This window comes from Glandiceps talaboti, chromosome 4 (assembly GCF_964340395.1).
Source record: "Glandiceps talaboti chromosome 4, keGlaTala1.1, whole genome shotgun sequence".
Lineage (NCBI taxonomy): Eukaryota > Metazoa > Hemichordata > Enteropneusta > Spengelidae > Glandiceps > Glandiceps talaboti.
The window spans coordinates 17,695,311-17,708,599 of NC_135552.1; the positions used below are offsets into that span (position 1 = coordinate 17,695,311).

The 13,289-nt window shown below is 35.5% G+C and overlaps 1 protein-coding gene across 1 annotated transcript; it reads right to left on the reverse strand.

Moving 5' to 3' along the window:
- Positions 1-1,312: 1,312 nt before the first annotated feature.
- LOC144434079 (peptide chain release factor 1-like, mitochondrial) lies at positions 1,313-7,912 on the reverse strand. Its single transcript, XM_078122534.1, has 6 exons — positions 7,290-7,912; positions 5,621-5,703; positions 4,815-5,001; positions 3,269-3,432; positions 2,550-2,667; positions 1,313-1,875 (listed from the first exon to the last, which is right to left on the reverse strand). The coding sequence occupies exons 1-6, from the start codon at positions 7,843-7,845 to the stop codon at positions 1,508-1,510; spliced, it is 1,476 nt and encodes a 491-aa protein (XP_077978660.1). The 5' UTR covers positions 7,846-7,912; the 3' UTR covers positions 1,313-1,507.
- Between the last annotated feature and the right edge of the window lie 5,377 nt (positions 7,913-13,289).

Here is a 13,289-nt window from a genome sequence, read left to right on the forward strand (position 1 = left end):
GACTACCATCAGTCATTACCTGACTACCATCCTTGTCATTACCTGACTACCATCATTGCCAAGTTACCTGACTACCATCAGTCATTACCTGACTACCATCCTTGTCATTACCTGACTACCATCAGTCATTACCTGACTACCATCCTTGTCATTACCTGACTACCATCCTTTTCATTACCTGACTACCTGGACTATTATTGTCTGGGACCTGACTGCCATCCTTGTCATTACCTGACTACCATCCTTGTCATTACCTGACTACCATCCTTGTCATTACCTGACTACCACCCTTGTCATTACCTGACTACCACCCTTGTCATTACCTGACTACCACCCTTGCCGTTACCTGACTACCATCCTTGATATTACCTGACTGCCATCCTTGTCATTACCTGACTACCACCCTTGCCGTTACCTGACTACCATCCTTGATATTACCTGACTGCCATCCTTGTCATTACCTGACTGCCATCCTTGTCATTACCTGACTGCCATCCTTGCCATTACCTGACTGCCATCCTTGTCATTACCTGACTACCATCCTTGTCATTACCTGACTACCACCCTTGTCATTACCTGACTACCACCCTTGTCATTACCTGACTACCACCCTTGCCGTTACCTGACTACCATCCTTGATATTACCTGACTGCCATCCTTGTCATTACCTGACTGCCATCCTTGCCATTACCTGACTACCATCCTTGCCATTACCTGACTGCCATCCTTGTCATTACCTGACTACCATCCTTGTCATTACCTGACTGCCATCCTTGTCATTACCTGACTGCCATCCTTGTCATTACCTGACTGCCATCCTTGTCATTACCTGACTGCCATCCTTGTCATTACCTGACTGCCATCCTTGTCATTACCTGACTGCCATCCTTGTCATTACCTGACTGCCATCCTTGTCATTACCTGACTGCCATCCTTGTCATTACCTGACTGCCATCCTTGTCATTACCTGACTGCCATCCTTGTCATTACCTGACTACCATCCTTGTCATTACCTGACTGCCATCCTTGTCATTACCTGACTGCCATCCTTGTCATTACCTGACTACCATCCTTGTCATTACCTGACTGCCATCCTTGTCATTACCTGACTACCATCCTTGTCATTACCTGACTACCATCCTTGTCATTACCTGACTACCATCCTTGTCATTACCATGGGTCTTAGCATTCATTTATGTTTATTTCAGACTCTACAAACACAAATGGTAGCTTCTTTCTTAGGACATTTATTTCAATTTGAAATAGTTTCTCAAAGGATAAAAGTACTGTAGGAACAGTGAGATTTACTGCTTACTCACATGTTGATTGAAGAGTGAAGATTCAGTTCAAATTTTTCTTGTGTTGCCTAACACTTGGAAGATTTCCCCATAAAAGAGAAATAGTTCACAACAACCAATTCTTTATGCATGCCTCAGAATTCACAAAAGGGGTTACTATTTTCATTTAAATAAATGTGATGTAAAAATGGCAAACTTAGACCAGTACATTATTTGACACTATTGTTTTTTGATGTGTCTTCATTACTGTTTTCAATAGCTTCCATTAACATTTCAGTGTCATTGTATTGTAGTAAAGATTGCACCATGTCATCTAAGTCAGCGTCACCATTCAGAAATCCTTCAATGTTATACACAGATACACTAATTCTGTGATCAGTCACTCTATCCTGGTTAAAGTTATAAGTTCTGATTTTCTCTGATCTTGCTGATGTCCCGACTTGTAGTTTCCTGGATACGTTTTGCTGACTTTGTTGTTTCTCTAGTTGTTGGTTGTATATTCTAGCTTCCAACATCTTCATGGCCAATGCTTTGTTTTTGATCTGTGATTTCCCTTGTTGACACTCCACTGCTATTTCTGTAAGTAATGGTAAAAACATTTCAATGGAGTAGTTTGTCAGCTTCTCATTCCATAACATGGAATGAGGCCTAAAAACCCCAAATAAATAGTACTGAATTTGTAGCTCCTCGGAAATCAATACAGTGTACATGAAATAAAATCTCAAAATTCATGAACTTTTGGAAACAGTAGCCCCATCTACATGGCACTAAAATCCTACCTGAGGCAGGACTAAGGATAGTTTGAAGCCTGTGTAGACATAAACGCGTCCCAAACTTGTCCTAAAACCATTCTGACTTAGGACACCTTTGAGAGGTTTCCTGAAACCCTCCTGACTTTGTCCTATATAGTCAGGACGGAGTCAGGAGGCAACGCGCGACATCTACGCCATAACCTTCCTGCGTGCAGACACAAAGCTATCCTACTTCAGGTAGGACTCAGGTAGGACGACCTACATCTAGACGGGGCTAGTGTTAAACAATATATATGCAAATAGTGGAAAAAAATGAATGCTTTGTAGCTTTCCTGTCTGTTCTATTAATTCATCAGTAAATACTTATCACCATCACATCAAATTGTGATTGTGTATGCACAGTATGAGTATTGCATCTAATTTGAATATTAACTTATTTGTTGGCAGGTGTACGATCATGACAGTACATGCATTGTATCTTATTTGCATATTAACTTACTTGTCGGCAGGTGTACAATCCTGACAGCACTCTCTGTTTTGTTGACATGTTGTCCACCTGCTCCACTGGCTTTCTTTGTTTCTATTTTCAGATCATTTGGATCAAGTGATGAATTAATCTGTAAGAATTACAAGATTATAAAAATGTCTTATTTGAATATTTTGTGTATAGTGACTTATATATAATAATCATATTGATATTTTAACAGTATTTGAAAGATATCTATATGTCATATGCCATTATGAAAATATTTCATATACATCCTCAAAAACACATTTAATGTGAATTATGATGTAAAATGTTATGATTCATAGTAGAACAATACTGATTTTTTTGTACGGAACAGATATTGGGTTTGTGTGGACTGACACCCCTAATGCGTACAACCTATACCCTATGGAGCTTTAAAACACATTAGAAAACATTTATTTTGCATATTTTTGGAGAAAATAATGGTTCAATAATTTGCATAACTGACCTTATTTGGACAAAATGTGCCTTGCACGTATGTGAGGGCGCTGTCCTCATTGATTTTTAAAATGGAGGCAATATGGATGTGACACTGGGTATGTGTGACACTGGGTATAATGAAAACCATTATAATCAAATTTCAAAGAAGGGATATGGTTATGAACTACATTTGCAAATGAATGACAACTTGTGAGTCATTATATCAATATTTATTTATAACACATATGAATTATGATATAATCCCATACTTGTTTTGGGTGAGGTAATATAGCCACTGCCATGGTACTGGTGTGTATTCGACCTTGTCTTTCAGTTTTAGGAACTCTTTGTACTCGGTGAACTCCACCTTCATATTTCATGTATTTATACACTTCTTCTCCACTGATGTTGACAGTCGCATGTCGAATACCACCTACAATTATTGTAACATTATTGAAAAGAAAAACTTATCAAAATCAGATAAAATTTCACACAAACATACATCAATTTTTGGAGCGAAAATCAGAACATCACAACATTTGTAAAGGACAAAATCAATAACTTATTCTTAGGTTAAGTGTTCAAATAATACTGTTCAAAGACTTCTTTCACTTTGGTATAAATGTCTGCCTTTGTTTAACAAATATATATTTCTATTGTTCTTCACATACAAGGAGACAATATCAAATATTTTCATTATCGCTTCCTATTGTTTCATACTTCAGTATTACACACAACTATGTAGGAAAGAGAAAATGCAGAGATAGACTATGTCAAATATGATACTAACATAGTCTGTCAGGTATGCCATGATGGGGTGCCCTCTTGCATCAGTCAACCCCTTTCACAGCGAGTTCTAGCTGATAGGCGTGGCACAAGTCGTAACTTACAGACCAACTACTATCATAGTACTTCAGCATTTTGTTTTGTTTTTGTTTTTAATTAGTTTCATTTAGATTAGTTTATTTCATTAGATCTAAAAGACAGATAAATATCATGTATATACACAAATCAAATCAAAACTGATATATTTTTGTAATACACCTCTAACGATGCTGACATTGTCAGCAAAACTTTAGGATTCACTTTGAAGAAAATTTTTGAGTCTGGAAATAGAAATTTTCATTTGATACTATAACCCATAAAGTAATAGACATGTTTCTAGTCAGTTCCATTTATGAGATTTGCAGGTTTGAGCCCCATTGCTGCCATTTATTTCTGAATTAATGGCTAAAGTCCTTGGGCAAGATTTGAACCATGACTTAGCCTCAGTCAACCCAGCTGTATAATTGGGGATCTGGTAGAATAGAGGTTGCAATGTGAATGCTATAATCATATGTGCTTATAAAGGCTGCAATGGATTGTATGCTCCCCAGGGGATTGATGATGTAAAGGGCTGTTGTGTTGCTATAGATCCATGCCATGGGTAATAATTGTAAAGTGTTTTGAGCACAGAGTAGGAAAGTGCTATATAAAAACCAATATTAGTGGCAGGATTAGGGAAATGTGAGAATCTTGACTTGTGTTGCATATTTTACATACCCATGTCACTGTCACTTAGTACATATCTTTATATCATTATCATTACAACATACTAATGTCACTGTCACATAGTATATATCTTTATATCATTATCATTACAACATACCAATGTCACTGTCACTTAGTACATATATCTTTATATCATTATCATTACAACATACCAATGTCACTGTCACTTAGTACATATCTTTATATCATTATCATTACAACATACCAATGTCACTGTCACTTATTACATATCGTTATATCATTATCATTATCATTACAACATACCAATGTCACTGTCACTGATGTGAAGAACATCAAACTTCCATCCCTTGTAAATTGCATATCTTTGGTACATTTCAAACATGTCAGTTGTAAATAACATAGCTTCTTGACCACCAACACCAGCTGTTAATTCTACAATGACATCATCGATATCATCATCTTCATCTACTGGAACCAGTAAGGATAAGATCTGTAAGGGAGGTGGTTTCAATTGTAATGTTAAGTTTTCATATTATGACATGTACTTGTTAATAACACTTTGAAAGTACAGGGTACTATACTGTATTGCACCATACTGTACCGTACTAGACTATTATAATACTACAACAAGGATCCGAAATATCAGCTGTTTTTCCTCTGTTACAATGTCAGCATATCATGTTGTAACAATAAAACAAATCATCAAATCATGATGTTGTAAATTTATAATAATAATGAGAATCTTATCTTTATTCGTCCATATAAATTTGGAAATTTTTTTGAATGGTTGCCACTGGAGAAGTGCCCTAGTGCTCTAGTGTTGAAGAAGAAGGGGAAAACCGGAGTACCCGGGAAAAACCTGCACTGTTCGACAGGGTTAAACTGAGCATCACCATTCTTACATAGACCTGATTAAATTTTAATCAAAGCCAGTCGACTCTTGTCGGGTTCGAACCCAGACTGCAGAGGTAAAAGGCATACCAGGTAACTGCTCGGCCACAAATTGTTCTCATGGTGAGATTCTTTGTTGAATTTATCAACAATGTCATAGAAAACTTTCCTTAAATCTGTACATAGCTGTGAACAATTCAAGGGGTATGTTACATTACCTCAGACTCTAATCGTTCAGTGTCCTCCAAACAGTCTTCTTTTTCTTGAGTTGCAAGTTCTTTCATTTCAGGATCATTTGAATCTGTAAAGATGTAGCAATACAAGAATTGAATATTTTCTGTTGTACAGTCTTAAATTACACAAAACACGTTGAAACCATGTAGATCAGTAAGTTTAATTGTTTTGTACATGTCACTTAGTTCTCTGTTTGCTGAAATGTGATGATTTTGCAGCTTGACTGTAGAAAGGAGACATAAATTTATAAATTATAGGAAACGTTTAGTTATAGAAGACATTTAATTATAGGAAACATTTAGTCATGACAATTTCTGACAATTTCAGGAAGTCCATCCTGGAATCAATGCTAGACCACTATTACCGGTATCTATAACCTTTATTTATTTCAAAAACAAATCAAAACAAAGACTATAACTGAAGATCTACAAATATTCTTATCATGCATCTCTATTTCAGTTTGTTCAGTTGTACTAGATTGTGAAATAGCACCCTCGTGTAAGGATATGATTTGTTACCCAATTTATTGTTGTATTCTTTTTATACTGCATGATATGGGGCATATGTCATGGTTGGGGTACATTTTATCTAAGTTAGGGGGTTCAATAGTAACTCCTTAGCAAATGTGTATTTGTTGTAAAGCTCATGTAAAAGCTGGGGACATGTTATTGAACAAGCTACTGCAACTTCAGGCCAACATCTTATACATTTGGTTACTTACTGAGAACATAGATCATAGATAACAAGTACGTTTGTTTCATCATAGGCAGTAGAGGGGAAATTTCTCCTCCACTTTCTATGGTTTCATAGACATGTTGAGACAAGGAAAACAGACTAGCGTCTCAAGTCTGGTAACAATGTTTATTTAACGCTCACCTTTCTCATTATGCAATGTCACAGGATATGTTCAACAATTTCCTATGGAACTGTATTCTCTTGTTTATATTTTGAGTTTCAGAACTATCGCAGAAGAAATATTTTTCACAATCAGGAATAATTAATTTGAATCAAGAGTCTTAAAGTCATCAGTTCCAGTACTGATGTGCCGCTGAGTATCTAATCAAATTATTTTCATATAGCATATATACTTCTGGATATATGAGACTGCTGGTACTGGTAGCAGTTTTGCAGCCTTATTGTTGAGAAATATGCAGAAGGAACTCAAAAACACGGATGAAAAATAATTTGACACTGACAATGTGTATTAGGAAAGTTGAGCTGTTCTTTTACAGGGCATCTATCTGATACGACATCTGAGATTGGCCATATCTATGTGAAAAAGTTCTGCTCAAAATTACCAAAGTGTAATGAAAGTGTGGAGTGATGCGATGTTTGGAACTAGTGTGGATACTCTGAGTGATAATGATTTACATATTTTACAGGCATGATGAACTGAACAAAAGATACACAATGTCATTTTGACCAACTTTGAATCTCGTATTCTTAACTGATAGGGATATATTTCTGACTGGTCTGGTATGAAAAATTATAATTGTGTCATTCATTCAAATATTTCCCCATGTCTTCATTAATTCATGTTCTGTTATGATCAGGAATGTATACTTTTATCAGATTTGTATGTCAAAAGCACCAGAGAGCAATGCTTTCGATCCTAAAATTTCAAAAAGTGCCAATTTGATAGACACAACTCACCTTGTAACAAAGTCTCTATCTCAGCTAGTTCAATTTTCTTCTCTTCCCATTCTGTTACTCTCTCCATTATTGGTTCTAACTCATTTCTTCTTTTCTTTAAACTTTGTTGTTTCTTTCCAGTCAGAGTAAGATCTCCTGACAGCTGTTCTTCAATTTCTTTGTATTTGGTGAGTAAATTTGACAAGTAGTTTTTCACTTTATCGTTGTTCAAAGAGATGCCCTCAACATTTGCAGTGGTTGAATTCCATTGTTTTTGTGTCAATGTTGGTATCACTGAAATCTGGCAGTTTTTACTTGGATTTATCGACCGAATATTACCATGGTCTAGTGAGACTGAGACTATAAAAACACACTGTGATGAAAGTTTCCTGGCTGCAATGCTATTATAACCCATCTGTCTTGTAGGAATACTATGATGATCACATGGATACGCCCATCTACAAGTCCTGGAGACACTGTATCTGTTGTGATATTGTCTCTGTGCAATCCCTGGTATATTACACCATAGAAATCTCCTGATAAGAGTAATTGCCTTCATTTGGTGCACTGCAGCCATTTTGTGGATGGAAAAATATGACCTTGTGTGAAATTTGAATCACTCCTTTTCTAGAGTTGTTTACAGTGTAAATCTGGAAGAATTTGAAAATATTTGCCAATATTACAGATTTGATTAATATAACTTAATGTCTAAACCACACATAGTAAGCAGTGAATTAGTCATCATCACCATCACCATCACCACCATCACCACCACCACCACCACCACCACCACCACCACAACTAGCTCAGAGACGTGTCTATCTGATTCTACTTGGATTGAGAGTTCAGGTGAATGACATTTTCAACATTTTCAAGCCAGATAGCCAAGGCTCTGAGCTACACCACCATCAGGGTCATCAGCATTCACCATCACATGGCACCATAACCACCACTATCATCATCAGTGCACATTATGTAACACCAACTTACCAAGACCCTAAGTTAACACTGTTCTCTCTCTCTCTCTCTCTCTCTCTCTCTCTCTCTCTCTCTCTCTCTCTCTCTCTCTCTCTCGACAACGACGACGACGACAACAACAACAACAACAATAACAACAACAACAACACAAAACAACAACATCGATGATTTTAACTGTCTACAACGATTTTTGATACATTTGATTTGAGTAAACTAAAGCCATGGAGGTAGGATTCTCCATCAATGGCCACGGCCACGGCAAGGAGGCAGATCGCCCTGTACATGGCCATCTCTTTAAACTGACTTTTGATCACGAGCAAAGTCGGTTTCTTTTCAGTAAATCCCGTCATAATGATGAAATTGACTTGGATCTTTCAGAAATAACCATCTACTTACTATCTTACTGCCATGTTTTCACACATGGGCGCTGACATCTTGCAGTCGACAAGCCTCGTTTTCAGGGTTCTGTGCGCGATGGATATTGGGTAAAGCTAGGTAATCGGAAAAGACTGAAAATGGCGACTAGGTGAATGACGACCAAACCTCTGTCAAAGTGACGTACTACTGCTACGAAGCACTGATTTTAATGTAAGTAATCATACATCAACTCATATCATAAACAGCTTTCGTTATCGTGTTGATGTTGCCGTGTTTATCTTAAAATATTTCTGTATTACAAATATCTTGAGAGAGCCCCAGTGGTGATTTGTGTTTCGAGCTCTCACTGAGCTCGTCTAGTCTCACTCTCAGTGCCGCTGTCACTTTTCGGCAAGATAAAAGCACTCGACTCAAAAGAGAACGTTGAGTCACAAACGAAAGATTTCCAGTAGCAAGTAGATATCAGTGTCACATATTTCTACATTTTTCTTCCTTTTATTTAACTTGGCCAAGAGCCTGTCCACTTATTATGTACTTTCGATTACCAATAGTGTACAACCGACTTCCGCATTCACATATTTACAAGTGCATCGATTATTTTGTTTTCCCAATGGGAAATACTAAAATATCGCTAATGATATAATGTGGTAATGGAACTCCTAGACCGCGGATTATGTCAATTCAGTCCCATGTCGATGTTTTTGACAAACTACTCTCACTTTCTATCATATGATATGGTATACAGTATTCTTTTTCTTTCTTTTTAATTGATCAACAATAGTTCATTGACCTGAGTACCACTTGCAAATTTGATTTGATAATTTTCAAAATCAATGCGAATTTTTCTGACAATGATATAAATGGTTCGCATTCCAGACAGTGAGTACATACTTGATAAAATTATTCCTCATAACAAATTGGTTTATCTTGTATTACATTGTTGACCTTTGCTGTAATAGATGGATTGGACAGATAAGACCCAATAGCAAGTTGTGATGTTTCTCATTACTGTTACATATATACAAGCAATGCTATTATTTCCTGTTGTAAGCCTTCATGGTCCAAGTAATCACACTTGTGACTTTACTTTAGATCTTTATTATTGATTAGGTTGCATTTACTTCTTGGATACTATCAGTCGTTCAGGCAATTTAAGGCAGGGCTCAAATTTAACTTATGCTTGGTAGTGAGATTTATGCAAGTTAGTTATTTTAGTTACAGTTTTTTGTATTGACGTTCATTGGTCTAACAGACTGCTACCTTATAAATTTGGTAGGTGACATACAATGTTTATGGTAGTGGTCTATGTACCCAGGACTATTGCTAATTTGAAATGTAGGGCAAGGAACAAACAATTTACATGTCCTACTAATTAAGGTAAAGTTACTTGCATTCACAACTAAATGCAAGTACATAACCCATAACACCAAATTAAAGCGTTTTCTGTTTGTAGCACAATCGTTTACAGCATCCATATCAAGTGTAAAAGTACACTGTTCCAGTTGCTATTTGACCACATTAGAAAGGCCACATGCTACGATTGTAAATAAACCAATTGAAACAGTATACTTTTATACTTGATATGAATGCAATAAAGAGGAGGAGGGAAGGGGTAGTACATAGAGAAAGTGCTTTATTTCAGTGTTACTTGTTGTAATTATATGAATGGCCACACAGCATTGTTATTGTGGTATCATGCTCCATGTTATGAAATTGATATCTGTTGACATTTGTAGAGTTTCTGAAACAATGAGGGTCCATAGTAAGATCATTGGCCTTGGACATGTATGTATGTTACTTCCTCTAGGCATCTAACAATATCAAGTTATTGTGAATAGCAGGAAATATCCACTGCTTTTTAGATGTCAGCATTTAGGTCATGTCAAGGTATTATATACCGTATTCTGTTTAAGACACTCTAAAAGTGAATGGATTTAAAAGAACTCTTGATTACTGTAAAGTGTTTGTGATGAAGATATTAGATATACAGGTATTAGTATAAAACACTGTTACACTGCCCTCTCTCACAAAACTCTATATACAAAATAGCTTTCATATTTTGACTAAAATTATTGCATGTAATAATTAATAAAGAGTCTTCATTAATCAAGTCAAGAGGAAACTTTTATTGAAAATATTTTCAGTAACAGTCATGTTTCATGATGTGTATACTGAACTATAGTAAGATAGCAAAATACTAACATGATGGCTTGCAAAAAATACATTATTGTCCTAGAGTCAAAAATATGGGTGTGTCTGTCCACATATACTGTTCTGAGGCATTTTGGTATTTTGCAAAACTTAATGTTCAGATCCACCCTCAAACTGTTTTACCCTCAAAATAGGTAAGTGTAATTTTTTTAAATATTTTTTAAAATCAATATCAAACAAATTAATCCTTTCTCCCTATGGAGTATTTGTTTGTACACAACTACAAATTTGGAGAAAGAGGATTAACAAGTTTCTTAAAAATACTCAATTTTGGTGGTTGACAAAGACATTGCATTTGGAGTACATCATTGTAATATATAGTTAGGAAGAGTCAAAAGGAAAGTGATACTGGAGCAAGAGATTTCATTGGCATTTACAGTCCTGTAGATAGCTAGTAATATTCATAAACATAGGAATACAGTTTAAACATGTAATACAATGTAGTTGAGGTAGAAAGATCAGAGCTTAAAGTTATAACCACCAAGAATGAAAACTATTTGATAACTCTGTCAGTGTCTGATATGTACTGATAAAAGATTGTTGTAGAATTTGTATGGGTGGTCATTATAACATTCTCTGCCTGTATGTTATGTTCTTCCTCATCACTACACTGGAAACTACAGAAAACCTCACTTTCAAAATTGACCTTTTTTTTAATAACATCACTGACAACTTTTATTTGAAAGACTGAACAGATTGACCTGGCTAGGGGGTCCAGTGGAGACTGCATTAGCAAAAGATGTCCTTCTGTATTACATGTAAATTTTAATTCAGTTGGCATGTATTATCCAGGGAGTGTTTTGGGAGTATTGTGATGTCATAGGGAATGCAGAAACTGGGACCTTTGGGAGTATTGTGATGTCATCGGGAAATGCATAAACTGGGACCTTTCCATTATGTGCTACTGATATGTAGAGTTTGGCGAGTGAATAGGGTGGAGTCACATGAGACAAAGATGCTGCCCTTCTGTTGTAGGCAGGAATATTACATTTGTAGAGCATGTTTAGGCCTTAGGGAGTGGATGTCACATGTCATGTCTCTGTTAGTAAAATAAAAACTGGCAGCTGAGATAGGTTTCACTATAGTGTTATAACTTTCAAAAGGACATTCCATACTCAATTGTTGTTCTTGTCTGTTAAATTGTCTTTCTTTAGGATTCTCTAGATATGAACATGTTTACAAGTATGCAGTATCTTTTCTTGAAATAATTGAAGACAGATATGTGTGTTTTTGGAATGCAATGTGTAATGATGAAGTTACTGTGACTATTCTGATAGTCCTCATTTGGTGTAGGTAGATTCCAACATAACTCTGAAGTAGAATAAAACACAACTCAAGTGCTGAAAAACAGTTGTATCATATCATATACATAGTAATATTTCTAAGAAAGTACACAAATGTAATGAATATTATTATGGAATATTTATGTGGTATTCTGTGATTGTGTCCATCTTTTATTTCTGAAATCATTTTGATATATTTATTAAGAAACTGGAAAGTGTACAGAGAACTAACCACAAATGAACTTTAGATGAAGTGGACAGTTGAATGAGGATATGGACTGTGAAGTGTATGAAACAGAAAATTGTAGAAAAGAACTAATTTAAGACCTACTCAGGGAGTAATTTATTGTGCATACACTGTTAGTTACTAAAAATGAAACTCGCTGTTGGATATATAGAATATTATGAATTGGAGTGTGTGTATGTTGTCAAAATAAAGATGTTACACAGAAATGTATGATCAGTGAAGAACTGGACTAACTTTTCATATAGTATCATCATAGAAAAGGCATTGAGAAAAGAGAAATAGGCCATTGCAGAAAAAGGAACAATTTATTACCTTTTCACAATGTGAAACTGTATGTACTAGGTAGAAATATTGTAACTGATATACGCCGGGGAAATAGGAATCATTGTAGATTATAAACAAAGTAGAACTTTTGAATCTCACTCATGTGCCACACTACAATGTTATTGTAAAATTGAGAGTAATACTGATGTATTTTATTTATAAGTACATGTATGCAAACATCAAGTAAACATTAAAAATGATAATTTTTTTTTTGCTATTTGATTGATTTTTGAATTGCCAATAAGCCTAACTAGAGTTATAATTATGAAATGTGAATTATCTTAATCATGGCTGATAAGGAATATGTCATATTGCTAAAAAAAAAAATGGCCAGCGTATTGTGAAAAGTCAAATAAAAATGAGTGATGGATATGAATAATATATATGTGTAAAGAAATGTTATTGAAACAGAAGAGATCACTCTTTTTTCTTTCATATTAATATTTTATGATGTGGATCATACATTGCTGTCTCTAGCTAAAATGTACAAGAATGAGATGATTTTATTCATGGCACTGATTGTTAGCCATTTATTATCCATTCATAAAGCCTACCTAATTTGACAAATCAATTTACGAGGCTGTTCCATTTACTGTTGTA

What these genes read in the sequence shown, in the direction of transcription:
- LOC144434079 (XM_078122534.1), bottom strand. Translation starts at nt 7,845, where the DNA reads ATGGCTGCAGTGCACCAAATGAAGGCAATTACTCTTATCAGGAGATTT. An exon ending in CTGAACGATTAGAGTCTGAG is followed by an intron (nt 5,002 to 5,620) that starts GTAATGTAACAT and finishes CCTCCCTTACAG; the next exon opens with ATCTTATCCTTACTGGTTCC. An exon ending in TATTACCTCACCCAAAACAA is followed by an intron (nt 2,668 to 3,268) that starts GTATGGGATTAT and finishes TAATTCTTACAG; the next exon opens with ATTAATTCATCACTTGATCC.